The 25,203-nt window shown below is 45.7% G+C and overlaps 2 protein-coding genes across 6 annotated transcripts in view; both read right to left on the reverse strand.

Moving 5' to 3' along the window:
* The window catches only part of AUNIP (aurora kinase A and ninein interacting protein), a 30,368-nt gene extending 18,412 nt beyond the window's left edge, over positions 1-11,956 (reverse strand). Inside the window, exon 1 of the mRNA XM_065930091.1 lies at positions 11,785-11,956. Within this exon, the coding sequence (XP_065786163.1) occupies positions 11,785-11,868 (84 nt within the window). The 5' untranslated portion in view covers positions 11,869-11,956. The remainder of the gene's footprint in view (positions 1-11,784) is intronic.
* Positions 11,957-13,704: 1,748 nt separating this feature from the next.
* PAQR7 (progestin and adipoQ receptor family member 7) lies at positions 13,705-24,998 on the reverse strand. Of its 5 annotated transcripts, none has more exons than XM_065930098.1 (3): positions 18,706-19,073; positions 17,325-17,415; positions 13,705-15,784 (listed from the first exon to the last, which is right to left on the reverse strand). In XM_065930098.1, the coding sequence occupies exons 2-3, from the start codon at positions 17,343-17,345 to the stop codon at positions 14,711-14,713; spliced, it is 1,095 nt and encodes a 364-aa protein (XP_065786170.1). In that variant the 5' UTR covers positions 17,346-17,415; positions 18,706-19,073; the 3' UTR covers positions 13,705-14,710. The 5 variants fall into 5 exon arrangements, 4 of the variants coding, with proteins under 4 accessions (XP_065786170.1, XP_065786169.1, XP_065786171.1 ...); XM_065930099.1 differs by lacking the exons at positions 17,325-17,415; positions 18,706-19,073 and adding exons at positions 20,562-20,655; positions 24,840-24,998 and having other exon boundaries at positions 13,706-15,784; XM_065930100.1 differs by lacking the exons at positions 17,325-17,415; positions 18,706-19,073 and adding exons at positions 20,562-21,905; positions 22,601-24,460 and having other exon boundaries at positions 13,706-15,784.
* Positions 24,999-25,203: the final 205 nt, after the last annotated feature.

A 25,203-nucleotide genomic window follows, 5' to 3' on the forward strand; every position in this document is an offset into this window, starting at 1 on the left:
TATTTCTCCATCTGTTTGTGTCCTCTTTGATTTCTTTCATCAGTGTTTTATAGTTTTCTATGTATAGGTCTTTTGTTTCTTTAGGTAGATATACTCCTAAGTATTTTATTCTTTTTGTTGCAATGGTGAATGGTATTGTTTCCTTAATTTCTCTTTCTGTTTTTTCATTGTTAGTATATAGGAATGCAAGGGATTTCTGTGTGTTAATTTTATATCCTGCAACTTTACTATATTCATTGATTAGCTCTAGTAATTTTCTGGAAGAGTCTTTAGGGTTTTCTATGTAGAGGATCATGTCATCTGCAAACAGCGAGAGTTTCACTTCTTCTTTTCCTATCTGGATTCCTTTTACGTCTTTTTCTGCTCTGATTGCTGTGGCCAAAACTTCCAACACTATGTTGAATAGTAGTGGTGAGAGTGGGCATCCTTGTCTTGTTCCTGATTTCAGAGGAAATGCTTTCAATTTTTCACCATTGAGGGTGATGCTTGCTGTGGGTTTGTCATATATAGCTTTTATTATGTTGAGGTATGTTCCTTCTATTCCTGCTTTCTGGAGAGTTTTAATCATAAATGAGTGTTGAATTTTGTCAAAGGCTTTCTCTGCATCTATTGAGATAATCATATGGTTTTTATCTTCCAATTTGTTAATGTGGTGTATTACGTTGACCGATTTGCGGATATTAAAGAATCCTTGCATTCCTGGGATAAAGCCCACTTGGTCATGGTGTATGATTTTTTTAATATGTTGTTGGATTCTGTTTGCTAGAATTTTGTTAAGGATTTTTGCATCTATGTTCATCAGTGATATTGGCCTGTAGTTTTCTTTTTTTGTGGCATCTTTGTCTGGTTTTGGAATTAGTGTGATGGTGGCCTCATAGAATGAGTTTGGAAGTTTACCTTCATCTGCAATTTTCTGGAAGAGTTTGAGTAAGATGGGTGTTAGCTCTTCTCTAAATTTTTGGTAGAATTCAGCTGTGAAGCCATCTGGTCCTGGGCTTTTGTTTGCTGGAAGATTTTTGATTACAGTTTCGATTTCCTTGCTTGTGATGGTTCTGTTAAGATCTTCTATTTCTTCCTGGTTCAGTTTTGGAAAGTTATACTTTTCTAAGAATTTGTCCATTTCATCCAAGTTGTCCATTTTATTGGCATAGAGCTGCTGGTAGTAGTCTCTTATGATCCTTTGGATTTCAGTGTTGTCTGTTGTGATCTCTCCATTTTCATTTCTAATTTTGTTAATTTGGTTCTTCTCTCTTTGTTTCTTAATGAGTCTTGCTAATGGTTTGTCAATTTTGTTTATTTTTTCAAAAAACCAGCTTTTAGCTTTGTTGATTTTTGCTATGGTCTCTTTAGTTTCTTTTGCATTTATTTTTGCCCTAATTTTTAAGATTTCTTTCCTTCTGCTAACCCTGGGGTTCTTCATTTCTTCCTTCTCTAATTGCTTTAGGTGTAGAGTTAGGTTATTTATTTGGCTTTTTTCTTGTTTCTTGATGTAAGCCTGTAATGCTATGAACCTTCCCCTTAGCACTGCTTTTACAGTGTCCCATAGGTTTTGGGTTGTTGTGCTTTCATTTTCATTCGTTTCTATACATATTTTGATTTCTTTTTTGATTTCTTCTATGATTTGTTGGTTATTCAGAAGCGTGTTATTTAGCCTCCATATGTTTGAATTTTTAACAATTTTTTCCTGTAATTGAGATCTAATCTTACTGCACTGTGGTCAGAAAAGATGACTGGAATGATTTCAATTTTTTTGAATTTTCCAAGACCAGATTTATGGCCCAGGATGTGATCTATTCTGGAGAAGGTTCCGTGTGCACTTGAGAAAAAGGTGAAGTTGATTGTTTTGGGGTGAAATGTCCTATAGATATCAACTAGGTCTAGCTGGTCCATTGTATCATTTAAGGTTTGTGTTTCCTTGTTGATTTTCTGTTTAGTTGATCTATCCATAGTTGTGAGTGGGGTATTAAAGTCTCCCACTATTATTGTGTTACTATTAATTTCCTCTTTCATACTTGTTAGCGTTTGCCGTACATATTGCGGTGCTCCTATGTTGGGTGCATATATATTTATAATTGTTATATCTTCTTCTTGGATTGATCCTTTGATCATTATGTAGTGTCCTTCTTTGTCTCTTTTCACATCCTTTATTTGAAAGTCTATTTTATCTGATATGAGTATTGCGACTCCTGCTTTCTTTTGGTCTCCGTTTGCGTGAAATATTTTTTTGCAGCCCTTCACTTTTAGTCTGTATGTGTCTCTGGTTTTGAGGTGGGTCTCTTGTAGACAGCATATATAGGGGTCTTGTTTTTGTATCCATTCAGCCAATCTTTGTCTTTTGGTTGGGGCATTCAACCCATTTACATTTAAGGTAATTATTGATAGGTGTGGACCCGTTGCCATTTACTTTGTTGTTATAGGTTCACGTTTATTCAACCTTTCTGCATTTCCTGTCTAGAGAAGATCCTTTAGCATTTGTTGAAGAGCTGGTTTGGTGGTGCTGAATTCTCTCAGCTTTTGCTTGTCTGTAAAGCTTTTGAATTCTCCTTCGTATCTGAATGAGATCCTTGCTGGGTACAGTAATCTAGGTTGTAGGTTATTCTCTTTCATTACTTTCAGTATGTCCTGCCATTCCCTTCTGGCCTGGAGGGTTTCTATTGATAGATCAGCTGTTATCCTTATGGGAATCCCTTTGTGTGTTATTTGTTGCTTCTCCCTTGCTGCTTTTAGTATTTGTTCTTTGTGTTTGATCTTTGTTAATTTGATTAATATGTGTCTTGGGGTGTTTCGCCTTGGGTTTATCCTGTTTGGGACTCTCTGGGTTTCTTGGACTTGGGTGGCTATTTCCTTCCCCATTTTAGGGAAGTTTTCAGCTATTATCTCCTCGAGTATTTTCTCATGGCCTTTCTTTTTGTCTTCTTCTTCTGGGACTCCTATGATTCGAATATTGGGGCGTTTCACATTGTCCCAGAGGTCCCTGAGGTTGTCCTCATTTCTTTTGATCCTTTTTTCTTTTTTCCTCTCTGCTTCATTTATTTCCACCATTCTATCTTCTACCTCACTTATCCTATCTTCTGTCTCCGTTATTCTACTCTTGGCTCCCTCCAGAGTGTTTTTGATCTCATTCATTGCATTATTCATTTTTAATTGACTCTTTTTTATTTCTTCTAGGTCTTTATTAAACATTTCTTGCATCTTTTCAATCTTTGTCTCCAGGCTATTTATCTGTAACTCCATTTTGCTTTCAAGATTTTGGATCATTTTTATTATCATTATTCTAAATTCTTTTTCAGGTAGATTCCCTATCTCCTCCTCTTTTGTTTGACTTGGTGGAGTTTTTTCATGTTCCTTTACCTGTTGGGTATTTCTTTGCCTTTTCATCTTGTTTAGATTGCTGTGTCTGGAGTGGGCTTTCTGTATTCTGGAGGTCTGTGGTTCCTTTTTATTGTGGAGGTTTTACCCAGTGGGTGGGGTTAGATGATTGGCTTGTCAAGGTTTCCTGATTAGTGAAGCTTGCGTCAGTGTTCTGGTGCGTGAATCTTGATTTCTTCTCTTTGGAGAGTAGTCTTCTTGCCTCAATGAAATGGCCTAACATTTTCACTCTGCCAAAAACAATATTCCATAGAATCTAATATAAATTCTTTGGACAATAAAACAATACATGGGAAGGATTATGAAAAACATGTTTGACATTTCTGAGAATAGTACCATGAGAAAACCTTGATATTTTTGTCTATGACCACAAAATCTCAGTCTACAATATTTAACTATGAAGCAGCAAAACATCTCTATTAATACTGAGGTAATGGCAGTGAGGCTGGTTAATATAAATCTTCTATACTATTGAAATCCTATGCTACATATTTTCCAATTCTACAAAAATACCCGTAATATTCCATGCTGTTTAAAGGAAGGGAAACAATGGACAAATAGCAGCACTGAAATAGCAACAATGAAAACCCTCTTGACCAAAGAACATTAACCTATCATACATCTACTTCTGGATCTAAATGCCTCTACTCTTTTCTAATCTAGAACATTATATAATCTTCTAAACAAGCAGCCAATCTATGGTTGTGGCCTTTTCCTTTTTGGCTTGATACAGTGCTTATGGTCATGTCCTGGGTCGAAGCAATCATGAGCATTTCTGATGCCCTCCCAAGCCTAACACCACTTGCATGGTTGATGGTCTGTCACAAACCTGAACAGGCCTTTCACTCCTGGTTGGTCATAAGGTTCCCAATGCCCAGGAGGGAGTAGGCCTCAGCCTTGGGGGATCTTTCTTAGTAGGATTGGACTTTTCTGGGGAGGCCTGGTCACCATATGTTACATTCCCAAGAAGTAGCAGGAAACCCAATAACAGTAAGACAGAAAGAGAAAGGGGACATATTGGGCCCCCGGGGCAACCCCGAGGGGAAGAGCTGCCTTGCAGGTTCCTCTCTCATCCTGTGACCTTGTCATGGTCTGGGCACATCCCGGCAGTTTCCGACATTTCCCTGGCAATCTTGATTCCAGCTTGTGCTTCTTCCAGCCCAGCGTTTCTCATGATGTACTCTGCACATAAGTCAAATAAGCAGGGTGACAATATACAACCTTGACTGCTCCTTTTCCTATTTGGAACCAGACGGTTGTTCCATGTCCAGTTCTAACTGTTGCTTCCTGACCTGCATACAGATTTCTCAGGAGGCAGGTCAGGTGGTCTGGTATGCTCATCTCTTTAAGAATTTTCCAGTTTATTGTGATCCACACAGTCAAAGGCTTTGGCATAGCCAATAAAGCAGAAATAGATGTTTTTCTGGAACTCTCTTGCTTTTTCCATGATCCAGCGGATGTTGGCAATTTGATCTCTGGTTCCTCTGGCTTTTCTAAAACCAGCTTGAACATCTGGAAGTTCACGGTTCACATATTGCTGAAGCCTGGCTTGGAGAATTTTGAGCATTATTTTACTAGCGTGTGAGATGTGTGCAATTGTGCGGTAGTTTGAGCATTCTTTGGCATTGCCTTTCTTTGGGATTGGAATGAAAACTGACCTTTTCCAGTCCTGTGGCCACTTTTGAGTTTTCCAAATTTGCTGGCATATTGAATACAGCACTTTCACAGCATCATCTTTAGGATTTGAAATAGCTCAACTGGAATTCCATCACCTCCACTAGTTTTGCTCAGTGAGGCTTCCTAAGGCCCACTTGACTTCACATTCCAGGATGTCTGGCTCTAGGTGAGTGATCACACCATCATGATTACCTGGGTCGTGAAGATCTTTTTTGTACAGTTCTTCTGTGTATTCTTGCCACCTCTTAATATCTTCTGCTTCTGTTAGGTCCATACCATTTCTGTCCTTTATTGAGCCTAGGAGCGGTGACTGTGCCGCGCAGGAGCACGTCCAAGGTTAGGAGTGGCAGCCAAGAGGAGATACCCCACGTCCAAGGTAAAAGAAACCCAAGTAAGATGGTAGGCACTGAGAGAGGGCATCACAGGGCAGAAGAGATATCAACTACTATGTATAAAATAAATACGCTACAAGGGTATATTGTACTATACCGGGAATAGAGCAAATATTTGATAATAACTACAAATAATTAATCTATAAAAATTCTGAATCACTGTTACATACCTGAAACCAGTGTAATACTGTAAATTGACTATACCTCAGTTAAAAAACAAACAAAATTTAAAGCATTGCAACCAGGAGTCTGGAGGAGGGAATGCAACCCACTCCAGTCGTCTTGCCTGGAAAACCCCTATGGACAGAGGTGCCTGGTGGGCTACAGTCCATGGGGCTGCAAAGTCAGACATGACTGAGTGACTAAGCACAGCACAGCACATATCATCCAGTTCATTATGTAATTTTCTACCTTCCTCTCTACTATAGCCAACAGTGTTGCCAAGATTTTTCTCATTTTCCTTTAAGCCCTCACCCACAGCCTTCTCAAAGGCAATCATACTTCTAGAAACAGTTCCTTAAGAACTCGTTAAGCTTTCGTTAGCGCTCTCTTCAAAGTTCTCCCAGCTACCATCCACTGCTCCAGTCCATTTGTATTTCTGAAAGCAAAGCCCACCAGGTAGATTAATTCATTCACTCCTTTGCTCATTCAAAATATTTACTGAGTCCCTATTATGCCAGAAAGTTTCTGAAGGACTGCCTAAAGGAACTTTCATTCCAGTAGGGGAAGAAAGATAATAAATGAACAAGTAAATATAAAGCATATGTCTGATGGTAAAAAGTACCATGCAGAAAAAGAAAGCAAGATTAAGGCGTTAGAAGTATGGAGAGTAGTGGATAAGGGGAAGGGTGGTTAAGAAAAACCTCAGTTGACATATGAACAAATGAAGGAGCAGAGAAATGTGGCTCTCTAATCCCTTTGCACTTCAGGTACAAGTATATAAAAGGCCTAAACACGGGTGTTCTTGGCTTGAAGGACAACAATGCCAATATGGTTGGAGCAGAGGCAGAGAGAAGAGTAGATGAGGTCTAAAAAGCATAAGAGGGCATACACAGTCAGCTGGTGCCTTATGGGCATTAAAAAGATTTTGGTTTTTACTAGAAGATAAGAACAACGGACTGATTCCAAACTGGGAAACAAGTACATCAAAGCTCTATATTGTCACCTTGATTATTTAACCTATACACAGAGTACATCATGTGAAATGCTGGACTGGACAAAGCACAAGCTGGAATCAAGACTGCAGGGAGAAATATCAGTAACCTCAGATATGCAGATGACACCACCCTTATGGCAGAAAGCGAAGAGGAACTAAAAAGTCTCCTGAGGAAAGTGAAAGAGGAAAGTGAAAAAGTTGGCTTAAACTCAACATTCAAAAAACGAAGACCATGGCATCCAGTTCCATCACTTCATGGCAAACAGATGGAGAAACAATGGAAACATTTTAATTGCTAGATCAATCGTTTATTATACAAGGATATAACTCAGAAGAGCCAGATAGAAGAGATGCATAAGGCAAGGTATGTGGGAAAGGGTATGAAGCTTCCATGCCCTCTCTAGGCATACCACTCTCCCTGCACCTCCACATGTTCATCAACCTGAACACTCTCCAAATCTTGTCCATTTGGGTTTTTAATGGAGGCTTCATTTCATACAGGGCTTCCCTGGTGGCTCAGATGGTAAAGAATCTGCCTGCAATGCAGTAGACCTGGGTTTGATCCCTGGATTGGGAAGATCCCCTGGAGAAGGGAACAGCTACCCACCCCAATATTCTGGCCTGAAGAATTCCATGGACTATACAGTCCATGGGGTACCAAAGAGTCAGAGACAACTGAGCGACTTTGACTTTCACATAGACATGATTGATTTAATCAATGGCCACTGGCAACTGAATTCAATATCCAGTCCTTCTCCCCTCCAGAGAGGTAGGGGAATAGGGAGAGTGAAAGTTCCAACCCTCTAATCACATGAATGGTTTTCCTGGCAACCAGTTCATCCTTAGGTTATATAAGGGCTTTCCAAAAATCGCCTCATTAAATATAAAAGACACTATTATCACTCATAATACAGGCAATTCCAAGGGTTTTTAGGAGCTGTGAGCCAAGAACTGCAAACACCAAATATATATGAGAAATACATTTTGGTCAGCTGAATAACCAAATATATTTTTCTTATAAATCACAGTATCACGAGACAGTTCTGCCTAGGGATCAAATGGGAAGGGGTATGCTTTCTAAAACACTGGTCACTGGCTACTGCCTATCCATCCCTATCTCTGTGATGAAATAAAAATATTTTTAGGGTAGGACAAGAAAAATTTTAAACATAAAATTCTCTCTCTGCCCATCTGAGCCACTACCCCTCCCCTTTAGTATGTATTGCGCATCTGCATTACACAGTAACTTAGAAAACACAGGAATGCCTACTCACCAAAAAGAAGCAATTTCTTTCTGGCACCAGCAAGGTAACTCCTTAGGAGATAACACTTCTTCTTCAATCCTGTACTGGGCCACAATAACCCACCACTCGTCCTGTTACACTATGTAAACTCAATTTATTACTTTGCATATAACCATTTGTCTCAAAAATTTATATAACCTTGCCTTGACCTCTATAGAAGGAATAATACTCAGAGCTTTCTGAAAAACTGTCTCCCAGATTATAATCCTCAAGCTGGCTCAAATAAAATTTTCCCTTTCTTAAATTGACTATTAATTTTTCATTGACATTTGCCATTAAAATTCAATCAGGTCTATTGGATAGCTAATCTAGGAAGAAGCAGGATTCTACATCCTGTAAAAGGGAATCTTTACGACTTTGCTTTGGGCTGGAAATTTTAACATCAGAGGAACAGGAAATAGTGGAACTAGTGGAAGAACAAAAGTTTATAAAAGTATCTTTAGGAATAAAATAACAAGAAGGGGAAATGGTGTCAGTGACTACAGTCATAACGTCCAGGCCTTCAGAAATCAGAGGAAAGTAAAGGGTCTAGAGATCCTGGAGACAGGACTCCTGCCATGCACTAGATCAACAGACAAATGTTTTCATCATAACATCATCAAAGGAAAAGGTGTGATTTGGAGTGTCAGAGTGACAGACAAAGAAACAAATATTGATTCTCCTCTTCCCTGAGGGATATTCCCTTTTTCTCTCCTAGCTCTCTTCTACTTCTCTCTAAATTACACTGGTACACAGATTTCCCATCCATCTCACATCATTCAAGAATGTATTTATTCTAAAAGTATAAAAGGGTTATTCCTAACTCCAGAAATAAAAAATACCCATTGCACATTTTGGTCATTTTTGATAAATATGTTTATTTCCCTACCACCCATTAATTACCCTTTTCCCCTATTATGTGGGGGAAAAGGTCACCATTGCTATCTATGCTATAATATGACAAAACTCCTATTTTTGGAGCATACTCATTCACACACTAGAGAAGAACAAAAAAGTTGACAAGGAAGCATGATAACTTTGCTAATTCAACAAACATAGTTAACAAAAAAAAAAAAAAGGCTGACACAGACTCTCTCTCAAGAACTCCTGTGCTACAGGAAATATGTTTCCGATTTCTGAAGTGATCTACATTTTAACTACTGGAAAGAAGAAAGATTTTTGTATTTACTAAACAAGGTTACATGTTTCATGTTCTTTAATTTTTTTAATGTTCTTAATTTTAAAAACAGATATTCTTTAACGAGTGATCTCATTTCTAGAAATTGATCCTGCAGATGATTTATTTGCATATGTACAAAAGGATATGTGCATAAAACTCTTCATAAGTGTTTTTAATAGCAAAAGATTAGAGACAGCTTTTTATCAAGAAAATACTGGTAAATATAAATACCACATATACTTGTGGGCTTCCCTGTGACTCAGACAGTAAAGAATCCACCTGCGATGCGGGAGACCTGGGTTTGATCCCTGGGTTGGGAAGATTCCCTGGAGGAGAGCATGGCAATCCACTCCAGTATTCTTGCCTGGAGAATCTGGCGGGCTACATTCCATGGGGTCACAAAGAGTCAAACGTGACTGAGCGAATAAGCACAGCATATATATACTTGGATGGCTGAATTGTGTACTCCAAAATTCATATATTGAGGCTCTAATACCCACATGGCATTATTTGGCCACATATGCTCTCTCACACTCTTTAGATCTCATCTACTCCTGTTTGCCTCACTCTGCTTCAGCAACACTAGCCTTCTTGTGGCTTCAGGTCAAGCACACGCATATATCTCTGTCTCTCTCTACACACACACATACACACCAAGAAAAGACCACTTGAGGACACAGGAATAAGGCAGCTGTTTTCAAGCCAGGAAGTCCTCACCAGAATCCAACCATACTGGCACTCTGATCTCAGACTTCCAGCCCCCAGAACAATGAAAAAATTAATTCTGTTGGTTTAAGCCACCCAGTCTATGGTATTCTGTTATGGCAGCTTAACTGACTAAGACATTATTATTGCATATAATGGATACTATTTCATAACAGAATGCTATGTAGTCCTTAAAATGAATGAAGCAGCTTTCTGTGAACCATATGAAATAATCCTTAAGATACAGTGAGTGAAATAAGCAAGTTACAGAACAATATATATGATGCTACTATTTAAAAGAATAGTTATGCATTCTTTTAGATGCACAGATTATCTCTGGAAGGATACCCAAGAAAGTTGTGGCCTCTGAGACAGGGAAAGGTTATAAATGTTAGATATTTCACTGCATATGTAGATGCACAGATTATCTCTGGAAGGATACCCAAGAAAGTTGTGGCCTCTAAGACAGGGAAAGGTTATAAATGTTAGAAATTTCACTGCATATGCTAAACATTTTAAATTACCACATGAATATATTACCTACTCCAAGAAGATTTTTAAGTTTAAAAAAATTTTTTTAAGGAAGTGATTCATTTGTTAAAAATAACTTTAGTTGTAAGACACTTTTTAATGGTCCTCAATTGATTTTGTTCAGCAGGTTGTAGTTACCTACAGGAAAGACTCTCATTAATGTTTAGATTAGGTTAGCCACCTTGTCTTTGGACTACTGCCCAAAACACCCAAATCCAGCATACCCTTCCAGTCTCAAATTCCTTTCTACCTGCTCAGTTAAATCATCCCTGATCACCTCAAGTCATGACAATCTCTCTGACCTAGAAAATCACATTTTTTTTGAAACCACTCATCTGGACACATATTGCCTCACAATGGTTAAGAGCACTGGCCTTTGCAGCAGTTAGAACTGAGCCTGAACCCCTGCTCACTTAGGCAAATTTCTAAATCCAAGCCTCAATTTTTTCATCTATAAAACAGAGATAATGACAGTACCTACTTTTAAGTACCGGCCACTGATAAGGCATGTAATGTTCCAGCTGAGTGCCTGACACATAGGAAACAGTAAGTTACATATTGCTCTTACACATAGGAAACAGTAAGTTACATATTACTCTTACCTGTACAACTTTTTTCTTTTCTCCACAAGACTGTAACCAACTTGAGAGCAAGAATTCTGCCCTAAATATCTGTTTTGAGCCTGTTTTTCATTTGTAAATGGTTATCATTATATTACTACTACATGGAATTGTACCAAACAAAATAACTCATCAGAAATACTCAGCACAAAGTTGGCTTAAATGCTCAATAAACAGTAAATATTATTATCTCATACTTTTGTTTCTTTGTAATGACGTTAACAGAATCTTGCATATGTGCCAAACCTGTGTGTGATTTCTAATTCTCCTAGTTGGTTGAACCTGGCTTAATTAACTTCACTTCAGTCTCCTTACTCCCATAAAGATGATGATACAAAGAATACATATTAATACTTAATACAGTGTGTGGCATCCAGTGGATGCTATTTTTTCTGTTTTTCCTTTCTTCTATTTTTTTTTTCTCCCCTGACCAGTTCTGGGCACCGGACCCTTCCGGCGAGAACTTCCCTTTGCATACGCACCCACCCCTCCGCGTACTGGAGCCTCTGCTACCTTCTCGCAGGGATTCTACGTTAAGGAGCCTGTCTGCTCCATTACGCTCCTCAAAGCAAATTTTCTCTTCAACCTCTCCCTCACCTCGAAATCTCGCTGTCCCAGTCTCTTCACATGCCGCCCCACCCAACCTGCCCGTCAGCCTTCCTACCCCATTTTCTTCTCTCCACCCTTCCCAAATCCCATTTTTCAGCCTTTTTCAGACTCCAGCCCCTCTCTCCCCTCAACTGCCAAATATGTTCGTTCTCGCCCCCGACTCTACCTCCATCATCCCCAGGTTCACCCAAACGCCTCTCTTCACACGTCTTTGGGCCCCTAGGCCCTCCCGAACCACCCTCTTTCCCCCGCAACGACCCACCTGAGTTTTCCGCCTCTTCAGCGCCGCGGCGTCCAGCCACACGCCGCAGGCCTCCTCCTCCTTCTCCGAGCCTCTGCGCCTCATGGCCGCTGAGAAGACCAAGGCACCAGGATACCCGCTGGAAGCTCGAGCCACTTCACGCAACCGCCATCAGAGACTCGGCAGACGTTCGAATCTCCCGCCAACGCTGGGGGCGGAGCTACGCCGCGACCTCCCCGGCGCAGGCACCGCCCTCAGCGTCAGCTCCGCCCCGGCCCAAGCCCCGCCCCCTTTCCCCAGCTCTGCGGGTCTTATGCCTCAACCAGTACAACCGTGAGGCATGGAGCGGATTACCAAGGCCAAGTTTTTCTGGCTTTTTTTTTTTTTTTTTTTTGCTTTCTTATCCAAAAGTTGTATTCCGGAACTGTGCTGTGTGAACGCGTTCGCGACGCTGCACAGGGAATATGCATTTTCTTTTTGTCGAGTTAGTTGCACTCTCTTACTCATAACCATCAGAGCTTTTCCTTGTCTTATCGCTGAGTTCTTATGCATACTTAGTCGCTTCAGTCGTATCCGACTCTTTGCGACCCTATGGACCGTAACCAGCCAGGCTCCTCTGTCCATGGGATTCTCCAGGCAAGAATACTGGACTGGGTTGCCATTTCCTCCTCTAGGGGATCTTTCTGACCCAGAGATCAAACCCGTGTCTCTTATGGCCTACCTGCACTGGCAGGCGGGTTCTTTACCACTAGTGCCACCTGGGAAGCCAAGGAACATCTAGGAAGCCTAGGAACACCTAGGAACATCTCAAAAAGAGGAGAGGAGGTTCTGGTCTGCCAGCTCCATAGCTGGGGTCCTCAGCACTACCTTAAACGGATTACATTTGTAATTCAAAACAAAAAAACTCAGCATAACTAGGAGACCTCATGGGAAAGGATTTAGAAAACGTTAAGTAGAATGAAAACTAAAACTTTGGAGTCAAGAACTAGCTTTCAGTACTTACTGTGTGGCCTTGAATTTTAAAGAGAACCAAGCAAGGTTTGTGAAAGTACTTTGTAAATTCTGAAAGCCCCTCAGAAATGCACCTGGACTTCCCAGTTGGTGCAGTTGGTAAAGAATCTGCCTGCCAACGCAGGAGACACAAGAGACTGGGGTTCAATCCCTGGGTCAGGAAGATCCCCTGGAGAAGGAAATGGCAACCCAGTCCAGTATTCTTGCCTGGAAATCCAATGGACAGAGGATCCTGGTGGGGTACAGTCCATGGGGTCACAGAGAGTCGGACACGACTGAGCAGCGCGCGCGCGCGCGCGCGCACACACACACACACACACACACACACACACACACACACACACACACGCCAAGCATTGTTCTAAGTCCTCAGAAATACAAAAATGCTAGCACACATAACTACAATCTCCACAGATAAAATATATGCACGACAGGATATTTTAGCAGTGGAGTGATATTCCTTATTCATTCAAGGTTTTTTGCTTTTCTTCCCTGTACTTCCTAATTTTCCTTCACTGTATTGCCATTTATTGCTTATGTACTGGGGAAAAGGCAATACTGTAAATGTTGACACATAACGATATCATTAAAGTTAACATAAAGATCCTCCTTGATTAAAAGACCAAGAAATGAAATATTTGTCAAATTATATAAACATTTTCTTTTAATGTCTAATATTTGTTTAGCAATAAAACTGCCCCACCTTTTCTATCAAAAAAAAGCTCCCATATACAGTAAATAAGGCCCCAACCCCACCCCCAGGCAAAGAAAAAACAGGATCTCCTCCCTTCGCCCACCCCCAAGCTCCCCCTGAGAACCTCCTCCAACACAATGAGCAGGCCCAAGGGGTGCACCAGGGCCCTCTCTCCGGGATAGGAGACAAGAAACAAGGAGGAAGCTGTTGGCAGTCATTTTATTGCATCCAGGACATCAAAGTCCAGACCACCCCTGATTTCAACCCCAGTGAACCCCTCCTTCCACCCCTCTTGGCCTTTGAACAGGTTTTTCCCTCTGCCTGGAGTGCACTTCTTCTTCTCCATCTGCAAACTCCTATTCACCCTTCTCAACCCAAGACCCTGAGGGTCCCAGGCAGCACTAATTATTCCTTCCTCAGTGTTTCCCCTGACAGTTCATTCGATAGTAAAGCCTTTAGCATCCTGCATTAATCCACAGGGCCCCATCAGTAGCCTGTCTCTGAGCAGAGGCCCAAGAAACACTGAACGGAGAAACACTGAGTCATGAACGAGGGACCCAGGAAAGACGATGGGAACAGGATGAGTGGGACACAGAGTCCAGTGCTAGGAGGGTGGCGCTCCCCGGGACAGTGACTGAAGAGTTGTGGGGCACTGGATGGGATCCATTTCTACCGGGCACAATCTTCTACCTTTGGGGGTTCTCCGGAGCATCAAAGCTCCAAGCTGGAGTTCAAGGAGCCTTAAAGTCCTGCACACAAGAGAGGGCTGTCCTTTCCCAAGGGGATCTGGGTAGAAGGTGCTGCTGATGCTTCCTCTGTCCCTCAGCTCAGATCTCACTCTAACCTAAATCCCAGCTTCACCCTCTCCCAGATAATCGGGAAGCTCCAATTCAGGGTCTTCGCCAGAGCTGAACCCCCATCCTCATCCCTAAGTGAGAGAGGCAGTGAGGGGAGGCAAAACCAGGGTGACCAACAACTTTCTCTTTCCCTCTCCCAGGGCAGGCTGCTAGGGCAGGCCCAAGAGTAGACCCCAGCAGCTCCAGCCAATCCTCAAATCCAAGGACTGGCCAGTGCTGCCCTTGGCAGCTGAGGCGTGCACAGAGAATCACCACGGGCCAGACACAAACAACTTTACCAGGACTTGTTCCCATCCGCAGCCAAGGTTCCCATCTATTCCCATCTGTTCCCATCCGGACCCTTTGGCCCGCACTATACCTCCCTCGCTACCAGGTGCCACCCCCTTCACTGAGTCTTCCCATCAAGATCAAGTTTGCGCCGTACCAGCTGGCTCAGGAGGAATGCGGTGAGGATGCTGCTGCCTACGGTGAGCAAGAAGAGGCCGGAGAAGTTGTGGGGCCAGCGGGTGTGCAGAGGCTCATAGATGGACCGCCGGGCCTCATAGTCCAGCGCCACGGCCTCCAGCTGGGCCAGCGTGCACAGTACCAAAAAGACATGGAAGAGCTGGTGGCCCTGCCCGAAGACATGGCAGCTGCCAGGGAACCAGCGCTCAGGCACGAAGGCAGAGAAGAAAGCCGCGGCCAACAGAAAGAAGACCACCTGGCATTTGTGGTAGAGAAGAGCCGGGTCGTCTGTGGCAGGGTCGGCGGACACAAGGATGCGGTGCGCCACGGGGCTGATGTCCAGGGCGTAGGCCAGCGCCGAGGGTACCTCCTGGCAAGTGCGGCCCAGGAGGCCAGGCTTCTGGATGTACTTGTTGTAGCAGGAGCCAGTGCAGGAAAGCCAGGCAAGAAAGGCAGCCGTGGGCAGGAAGATGGTCTGCACTTGGGCGTGCCAAGCAGGTTCAATGGCATAGTAGAAGTGCGCCAGGGCACTGCCAAACTGGTACACGGCCACACCCACATAGTCCAGGAAGAAGAAGCTGTAATGCCAGAACTCGGACTTGGCCTGCAGGAGGTGAGCCAAGGCGCTGAGGGAGAGGTAGGTGAAGGAGGCAAGGACGATGATGAAGAGGGGCCGGGCATGCGGGTCTCCCCAGAAGTCCACGGTGCCCACAAAAATGGCAAGCCGCAGCAGTAGCACCAGGGCGGCCAGCAGGTGGGTCCAGACGTTCACCGCCTCGTTGTGCTGCTGGAACAGTGTGCGGAAGTAGAAGCGCCAGGTTCGATGCAGCGGCCGGTAGCCCACGTAGATGTACGGCTTCCAGAAGAGGGGCGGCACCTCAGCCCGATCCACGGTGAACACAGGCTCTGATGGCACAGAGGGCTGAGGCTCCTGGTGGACCTGCCGCAGGCTGGGCAGGAGGTGGCTGAGCTTCTGGGCCACCATCGTGGCCATGGCTGTGGGCTGGGCAGAGAGCTGGAAGAGAGAGGCCCGAGCAAAGTTAGGGAGCTGGGGTCCTCACCCTCCTGCCCCGTGAGCAGCAACTGGGGGGGTTTGCTGCCCAGTTCTTCCTCCCTCTTCCCTACCCCCTTATCCCTACACTGAGTGAAAAAGGAGCAGAGTCGTCCTCAGGGAGAGCTCAGCTCTGACTCACGATTCTTCTGCTCCCTGATCTATCCCAAGGGCCTAGAATAGTGCCTGGCATATAGAACGTGCTCAATAAATGTTTGAGGCAGGCGTTAGTTAAAGAGGCTCACTATGTCAACCAGCTCGTTTCCAGTCCAGGCTCCATACAGCAGCCCCCGTTGTTTACCTCCCGTGTTCACATGGTGGTGACAATGTCCTTGCTAATAACAGATTTGCTACCTCTACCTTTAGCTTCTTTCAAATGGCCTGGGTCTCCCACTAACCCTCCCTTACCCTACATGATCTGGTCCCTACGACCTTTTCCAGCTTTACTTAACCACAGTACACATCACACCCTGCCATAGCCTCATCAAACCCCTGGACCTGTTGTTTCACATGTCTGTAGCTCTGGGTAAGCTGTTCTCTCCATCTGAGACATCTACCTCATCTTGCCTATCTGGCAAACTCCTGCTACTGCTACTGCTAAGTCACTTCAGTCATGTCCGACTCTGTGCGACCCCATCCCTGGGATTCTCCAGGCAAGAACACTGGAGTGAGTTGCCATTTCCTTCTCCAATGCACAAAAGTGAAAAGTGAAAGTGAAGTCGCTCAGTCAGGTCCGACTCTTCGCGACCCCATGGACTGCAGCCTACCAGGCTCCTCCACCCATAGTATTTTCCAGGCAAGAGTACTGGAGTGGGGTGCCATTGCCTTCTCTGTGGCAAACTCCTAGTCATCCCTCAAAACCCATTTCTTCTGTGATATTTTCCTGGGTTTCCCTGGCCCCCCAGTCCTCTAATGCTGACCCTTCTACTCGAACGCCTACTGTCCTTTGACCATTATAACACTTGTCATAGGCATTAAGTTGTTAATGCAAGCTCCTCCAGGGTAGGCTTATTTGTCTTATTATTTTGTGAACCCCTGGTGCTTCGCAGGTAGCTGGTGCTCATTTTCATTCATTTAATGCTTGTGGAATGAAAAAAACAGCATAATAGCATCCTGATAATACTTCATAGCCTTCAAGGCCCAACACAAAAAGCCACTTTTCCCCCCACAAGCCCCTAGTAACACCTGATCCTATAAAAACAGCCCTAGCCACACCCCTGCTGAAAAGTTCCTGCCTCCAGACCTTCCATGTTGCTAACTGCAAATAAATCCAATCTAACCCCTCACCCTGCATTTAAGACCTCATGACCTGCTCCCACCCTCATTTCCCACCTAACCCAAATGTGAGATCCTGTGCCAACTTCCTTTCCCTCTACTGAAATCCTTTAAGACCAGTACAAGCCACCACCTCCTTAATGCCCCCTCACTTTCCCCTGTGGAAGATCTATAATGGATTATACAAGTTATCATTTAAAACATATTTATTCATTTAGCAAACACTTACTGAGCTCCTTCTCTGCCTCATGTCCTGTGCTGGGTCCCAGAGTGTGGGGTGGGAGGAGAGTAGAAAAGAATTTGATCCTTGCCTTCAGGAACTTCATAATATGGTAGAGGTTATAGAGAGGAAACCAAAGCATAGCAAATGCTTACACAGCATGTGCTATGTGCCAGACAGTGTCTTAAGCAATTTATGCATATTTGATTCATTTAATCAACACAACACCCTATGAGATAGGTACTATCATACGCCCATTTTTCAGACAAGGAAACTAAAGCACAGAGAAGTTGAGTACCCTGCCTAAGAATCAGTAGAAGCATGATACAAATTCAGTTTGCAGTCTTTTTTATTATGATTACTATTATTTTTTGACAGCACTGCACAGCATGTAGGATTTTAGTTCCCTAACCAGGGATCAAACCTGCAGCCCCTTCGTTGGAAACGTGGAGTCTTAACCACTGGACCACCAGGTAAGTCTCTGTTTGTAATTTTAACCACTTCCCAAAACTGTCCTCTGCAAGACAAGGTGGCAAGTACTATTAATAATTTAATAATTATATACTGTTTTTGCCTGATACTAGTTGCTTAATTCAGGCTTATCATTACTCACTGTGCCATTCATTAAATCAAATAGGTATTGATAAACTATCCAGACAACTAGCTAGACAGACAACTCCCCTCCCTCAAATTCTCCCCAAGAAGCTTAATGGACGCAGCAACCAAACTTACTCTGTCCATCATTCATCAGATATTTACTGCAACTTCCTTTGCACCAGTCATTCTAAAATGCAAGAAATCTGGGCAAGATAAAGCACTCAAGTTCTCCGCCATCAGCAGCACCATGATCACCCCCAAAGCCCCAATAATTCGCACACAGTCCAAGCAAACACAGGGTGCTTGTTGTGCAAAGGCAACATCAAGCCACCCCAGCCCACACTCCACCTCACCCCCCTGCCTGATTTGCATCCCTTAGCTCCTCCTGCATTACATTATGGAGTCAGCTCTGGCCTCTGACCTTTCCCAGCCTGGTAGGGAAGTAGGAGTTAAATAAGTCATTACACCACTGCGTGGGAGCTGCTACAGCAGGGGAGTACAAGAGTCTCTACTTTCTATTCCAAGATGGCCTGGCAGGTTTAGGAATCAGACCTTGCTGATGAACCAATTCATCAGCAAGACCTTGCTAATGACAGTAGTGGGGCCACGTCTGTGCAGAGCACAAGAACCCCCCAACACTTGCTGGTTGAACCACTTGCCAGAACTGGATTTCTTCTCCCCGAGAGACAGGTCTTTAGCCTCAACAGTCTGGCCTCCACCCTTGTCTACAGCTTTGTCTTCCCAACTCAGAACCTCAGGGAACCAGAAAAGGCCTCTGAAAGCCTTGTTTTACCTTGAGAAAACAGGAGCCCAGAGACAGGAAGACTTTCCCCAGAGTTGCCCAATTCAGCTAGCTTTCCATTCCATCATGAGGACAAAGGCCTGGGAATGATGCCATGCAGTAGTGCCTTAGTTCCTGGCTCCCTAGAATCTGTTACATCCAGCTCAATGCTCCATACCCCACTCTTAGAACTTCCCAAGTCCTAAGAGCATATTAAAAGATCAGAGAAGGCCTGCACCAAAGAAGCCTGCTTCACTTTGTTGAACCTATTGGGTTGGCCAAAAACTTCATTCAGGTTTTTCCATAAGATGTTAATGGGAAAACCCAAACACTTCTTGACCAGCTCAATACATTTACCAAGCTTACATGACCAAGGATTTCTTTTCCCAGTAATGATTATAAAGCTAGCTGAAATGTAGTAAGAGTTTACTATATGCTCACTCATAGCCTGGTGGCTCAGCTGGTAAAGAATCTGCCTGTAATGTGGGAGACCTGGGTTCGATCCCTGGGTTGGAAAGATCCCCTGGAGAAGGGAACGGCTACCCACTCCAGTATTCTGGCCTGGAGAGTTCCATGGGGTCATAAAGAGTCAGACATGACTGAGCGACTTACACTTTCACTTTCTCACTCATAGCCTTGTTGCAACTCTCATAACTGGCCTGTGAGGTAGGTAGAGAGAGGTGAAGCCAGGATCTGGACCCAGCTCTGTGCCTGCAGAGCCCAGATACTCTCAGCCACTCCTGCTGCCCTGCTTCCTGTCACAGTCGACCGCATCCCACAGAACCACTTTGGAAAACACTGTTCTAAAGCAGGTGACCAGGTCCTTTCCTGCAAATTGCTTCCTTAGGCTTCTAGCAACTGACTTGCATCCAAGGACCTCAGTCTCACCCAGTTACCAGCTCCCTACTGTCTGTACCAGTGAAGCCTGGCTCACAGCCGCCTCCTCAGGTGGGTGATAGCTCACTCCCTGTCCTCCCCCTCCCCCATACACAGTGGAGTTTGAGCACAGAACCCAGACACCAGATACTGGGATGACAGAGGTCTAGTCGCCCAGTTTCCTTCAGACATCAGCCAGCAGCCCAGTTCCATGTGAATAGCTCTATCTTCAGAATTGGTTCCCATCTCCTGACTCCATGAAAGGGGCCCTGGATCCTGGGGAAAGAAGCAGGGGCAGGAGTCTAGCATGACCAGAAGGGCATCCAGAGGGCAGGTTCAGGGCATCCTCTGAGTAGTTTGCCCACCCCAGTCTTGTTCCAGGCATCCCACCCCAGTCCAGTACACCCTCATGGCCCTCCCCCATGCTCAGTCACTTCAGTCATGTCCAGCTCTTTACAACCCCATGGATTATAGCCTGCCAGGGTCCTCTGTCCATGGGATTCTCCAGGCAAGAATACTGGAGTGGGCTGCCATGTCCTTCTCCAGGGGACCTTTCCGACCCAGGGATCGAACAATGGAAAGCAGGTTCTTTACCACTAACACCACCTGGGAAGCCCCATGGCCCCCCTCCAAGTCTCCCTAATTGCACCAGTTACCTAAGGGTTTCTCTTGAACACTGGGGCTGATGACTTCTGCTATAGAACAGAAAAAATTCACCAGATGCCAGGCACTGGATGGCACTTCCACAGGTGAGGGTCACTAGGGGTGGGGCTTCCAGGGACTGTAGGTGTCTTGTGTGATGTCACCAGAGGGTGGGGCTAAAGACCACCTCCAGCCTCTCCCTTCCCCTCTATTACCACTACCACCTTGGTCATATCCAGGCTAAACTCTGCCCCTACTAGCCAGGCCTCAGCTATAGAAGGAAGCTCATGGTTAACCTCTGCATGAAATATTTGGGGAGGCTGAGAGCTAGCTGAAATGCTGTGACTTACCCAAGATCACGGCAAGGCAGGCAAAGCTGGGCTGAGACCGGGTGTCCCAGGCCTGGTTGATGGATATCAGGCAAACTTGACTGGCTTCTGTCCCCTACTCAGTGGGAATCAGAATGGAAGGAAGTTAGGAATCAAGGAGAAAACAGACACTATACAGGCTCACGAAGCAGATGGACTTCAGATTCAGACAAACCAAGTTGACTTCTGATTCCATAACACACTAGCTGCGCGACCTAAGACAAGTGACTTACTGTCTCTAATCCTCAGCTCCTTCATGGGAATTTTAACATTATCTACCTCATAGACTGCTACAAAGATTAAATCTATGAGACCAGTTTTAGCACAGTTTACGGATTCAGTAAATGATTCCTATTATTAGTATCAATTATTAATAGTAGTAGTATTTGAAGTATCCCTAGCCTGAGTGTTAGTATTTAAAATATTCCTAACTTGAAAAGTTTGCTTTGGGTTCTCTAAAAAAATACTCAGTCCTCTTTTAAGCCTCAATATCTGGTTCCACTGGGTTTGGAGGCCTTACAAAATTATCTGTATCTCTTTATACATTTACCTTCCTCTGAGGGTATCAATGGCACCCCACTCCAGTTCTCTTGCCTGGAAAATTCCATGGATGGAGGAGCCTGGTGGGCTGCAGTCCATGGGGTCGCGAAGTGTCAGACACGACTGAGCTGCTTCACTTTCACTTTTCACTTTTATGCATTGGAGAAGGAAATGGCAACCCACTCCAGTGTTCTTGCCTGGAGAATCCCAGGGACGGGGGAGCCTGGTGGGCTGCGGTCTATGGGGTCGCACAGAGTTGGACACAACTGAAGCGACTTAGCAGCAGCAGCAGCAGAGGCTATATTTAGGGACCAGGGCAATATGGCTGGAGTTTGGACTTCTGGGGACACTGACCTTATTTAATAATTAAAGTGTTCTTAGCAAAGGCCATTCAGAGTAACCTCTCTGGATTCACAGAGCCCTGAAGATTTGTACTTGCCCATTGACCCAAGAGAAGTGAAATCCCCAGAGAAAAGGGGCTTCAGCCCCAGCTGCCCCCCGGAGCCCCATCCCTGAGCAGGAGGGTAATGGTGGGAGACTGTGCTAGCAGGGAATATGTGGCCTGTCTTGCAGGTTTGGGAGCCTTTCTGGTTTGGCTGAACTTCAGAACTGGGATCTCCAGGGCCCAAGTGGGATGTCTTTTTGTCTTTTTTTTTTTTTTTAAGTTTATTTTACTTATTTTTGACTCTGCTAGATCTTCCTTGCTGCTTGCAGACTTTAGTTGCTGTGAGTGGTGTCTACTCTCCATCACGGTGTGCAGGCTTCTCATTGCAGTGGCTTCTCCTGCTGCGGAACACAGGCTCTAGGGCACCCGGGTTCAGTAGTATGTGGGCTTAATTACCCTGCAGCATGTCATAATTTCCCTGACCAGGGATTGAACCTGTGTCCCCTGCGTTGGCAGGTGGATTCTTAACCACTGGACCAACAGTGGGGAGTCTTCTGTCAGCCTGAGCATCATCTTCTTCTCCCCTCCCACCTCCTCAGCTCTCCCAATTCACATTTCCCTTTTCTAAACTTAAGGGCAACCTCCTCACCTGCTTTCTCAACCAAAGCTTGCCACCCCCAAGTTCCCCTGGTCTCCCCCTGATACACACTGTCAGAGAGAGGCTCCTTAATATTTCTGGGGGCAAAACAGCAGACCAATTTGTGGGGATTAGGTGGTGAATGGGCTTCGGAGTGGGAGAGCCCCGGGTTGTACCCATCTCAGAGATTTTACTCAGTGAGTGCTGTATTCGGGGCATAGGGTTGCTGGGCTGGGGGCACGTGGTAAATGAGGCAGATGGGCCTCACCCACACAAATGAATACCCCTGAGCCCAGGAAAATAAAGCCCAGAGAGAAGCCCCAAGGCTGGTAATCACAGAGAACTGGAGAGAGCTGCTGCTCCCAGGGAGGGCATCAGCTACTCACCGCCGACAGTTATGTCAAGACAAGCCAGGTCCCCGTTTTTATGTGAAGATGGGAATTCAGGTTTGGAACTTACCAGTTGTGTGACTTTGCTTTACCTCCCTGTACTTGTCCATTTAAAATCTGAGAATAATAATAGCTACCTCAAGAAAAACAAAGTCACAGATGATGTTGGCTCTGGCAGGGCTTTGGCTCCACCGGCTTTGTTGATTCTAGTCCTGACTCAGCCACTCAATCCCTGTGTGACCCTGGACAAGTCTCTTCTGTTCTTGGCCCTGTTTCTCCAAATGTCACAGGACAGAATGCATTCTCCGGTGACTTCAAAGGGCGCTTTAGGCCCTGAGACATTCCAACAGTATTTGTTTTAGGCTTACTCATTGTCAGAAGCTGGAACTTCAGCTGTGAACAATGCAGTTAAAACACCACCCTCAGGGAACTAATAGCCCAGTTAACTAACAACAGCTAAAGGGTAACACCTAAGGGTATTCATACCCTGCCCTCTAGGAGCTTAACAGCCTTACTAAATAGCACCTATTATAAGTAGTATTTGATTATAATTCTACTTCTTTTGCCTCCCTCCTGTCAAGCAAAATATTCATGTTGCTTCTCTGGGCCCTGACAGTTCAGCACACTCTCTTAAAGACAACTTTATCTTGCCATGGAAGGCTAAGTTTAACCTCATTAGATAAAAACAGTAAAGGCCAGGCCAGTGTTAACAATGGGGCTGTCAGAAGTAAACCCTCTTGAGAGGTCCCGACAAGGATAACACAATATGGCAGAGCCTGAAATATTATTACTAACTCTAGGCACTGGCAGTCATCGTCTACAGTGGCTTTACACACATTTCGCCTCTCCCTCCCAGCAGCTCTTTGAACCTGTGGCTACGCTGGTGTCACAGCCCCGGAGGGAGGCAGGATGACAGAGCATGCCTATCTTACTCCAAAACCAGTGCTCTTGCCCTTCATCCACTGCGGTCAACCCCCAGGCACCCAGTGGGTGGCCACAGATTATACTAGCAAAGTTTTCATCCCTGGCTGGCTTCTTGCTATCTCAGCAACTAGGTCACCTCCCTCAATGCAAACCAATTCGCCAGTTCCTCCCACAGAGTTTAAAGAAAAAGCTCCTACATGTCTTCCAAAACTGAACAGAAACTTCTTTTGTTTTTCGTAACTGCACTTCAGGCCTCCATTTGTACTGAACAATGTGATCAGAATGAAAAAAATCACTCTTAAAGGAATTCCTCTGTGGATCTCAGACTCACAACTGCTCTGAGGACAGGGAAACACCTGCTGGAGGAAAGCAGGCCCAGAGAGGCTGGGTGAGCTAGCTACAATTGCCCAGGACATGGGGACAGAAAAGGGACCTTGGTTTATCACTGACAGTTTCCCTACTGACTTCTTGGCAGGGGAACTAAGCTGGGGAAAAGCAGCCTCTCATTAAGGGGCCCCGCGGTGGTACAAGCCCCAGGATGGGAGGCTGGGTCCCTCTCCAGTGTCAGGGACATCCACCTAGGAGCAGCCAGGCCCTGAAAATATATCACACTCAACTCCCCAGTCTTGGCCTGAGCTGACCTCTCACTCCCGCCAGGCTTAGTTGGGTGGTGGTGGGCGGATGCTCCAGGGAAACCTCTGGTTTCCCTATAGGTCCTCAAAGCCTATAGTCTCGAGACAAGTGCGTCCCTCAACAAGTTGGGGGAATCCCTCATGGTCTCCTGACACCAAAGGAGCCCCGATCCCACCGGACCTAGGTTCCTTTGGAGTAAGAGTCCCTCTGTGCCCCCTGCCCTGCTCTTCCACTGTTTCCGGTTTTCCAAATGGGAGTCCGTCACATCACCCAGTTCCAGGTACTCACGCCCCCTTACGCCTCCAGAATCTCCCTAGATTCCCCCTTCCGTGGGGGGAGCGTGTTCCGTGCCCATCCTCCTCCGACACCGCGGTCCTCCGGGGGCCAGCTCGCCCCAGCACCCGCCCCCCTCATAGACGTGCTCCCACTTGCGGCTCGGACGGCCCCGGACCTCCAGCCTCCTCCCGTTCCTCCCCGAGAGGCTCCCCCTCCAGCTCCGCTCCTTCTAATCCAGTCCCTCCGCAGCGGCGCCCCCTCCAGCTGATTCACCGTCAGCCTCCCGCTCCAGCGGGAGATGCTCCCTCTCTGCCGGCGCGGTTCTGCCGGTCCTTCCTCCCTCCCCACGTGCCTCTCCCCGCCTGCTCCCCACCCCCAAACCAAGACACCCAGCCCCGAGTCTCGGACGCACCCCGCACCCTGCACCCCGCCCGGCCCCGCCGCCCAACACCCCCAGCTCTCCGGCAGCCGGATACCTGCGGCCAAGCCGAGCGGCGAGAGGCTGCCCTCGGCATCCAAGCATCCGGAGCGCAGATAAAACGGGGCGGCCGGGCGGAGGCCCCGCCCCGAGTCGGGGGAGGACTATCCGCCGACGCCAGGTTCGGGGCTCAGGACCCGGCCGCCGCCTGCCCAGGCCTGGGTGATCCCGCCCGCCCGCCCACCGAGCCGGCCTGGCCGGGCGCCAGCAACCGCCCCACCGCCCCCCACCCCCGCGCCCACGTGTTGCACGCGGAGGCGAGAGGGGATCATCCACACCAGCGACGACAGCCTGACGAGGTCCTGCGTCTTTGGGGCCGAGGCTGACTCGGAGGCCGAGAAAGCAGAAGTTGCTGCTCAGCT

Source organism: Muntiacus reevesi, chromosome 3, assembly GCF_963930625.1.
Source record: "Muntiacus reevesi chromosome 3, mMunRee1.1, whole genome shotgun sequence".
In the NCBI taxonomy this organism is placed as follows: Eukaryota; Metazoa; Chordata; class Mammalia; order Artiodactyla; family Cervidae; genus Muntiacus; species Muntiacus reevesi.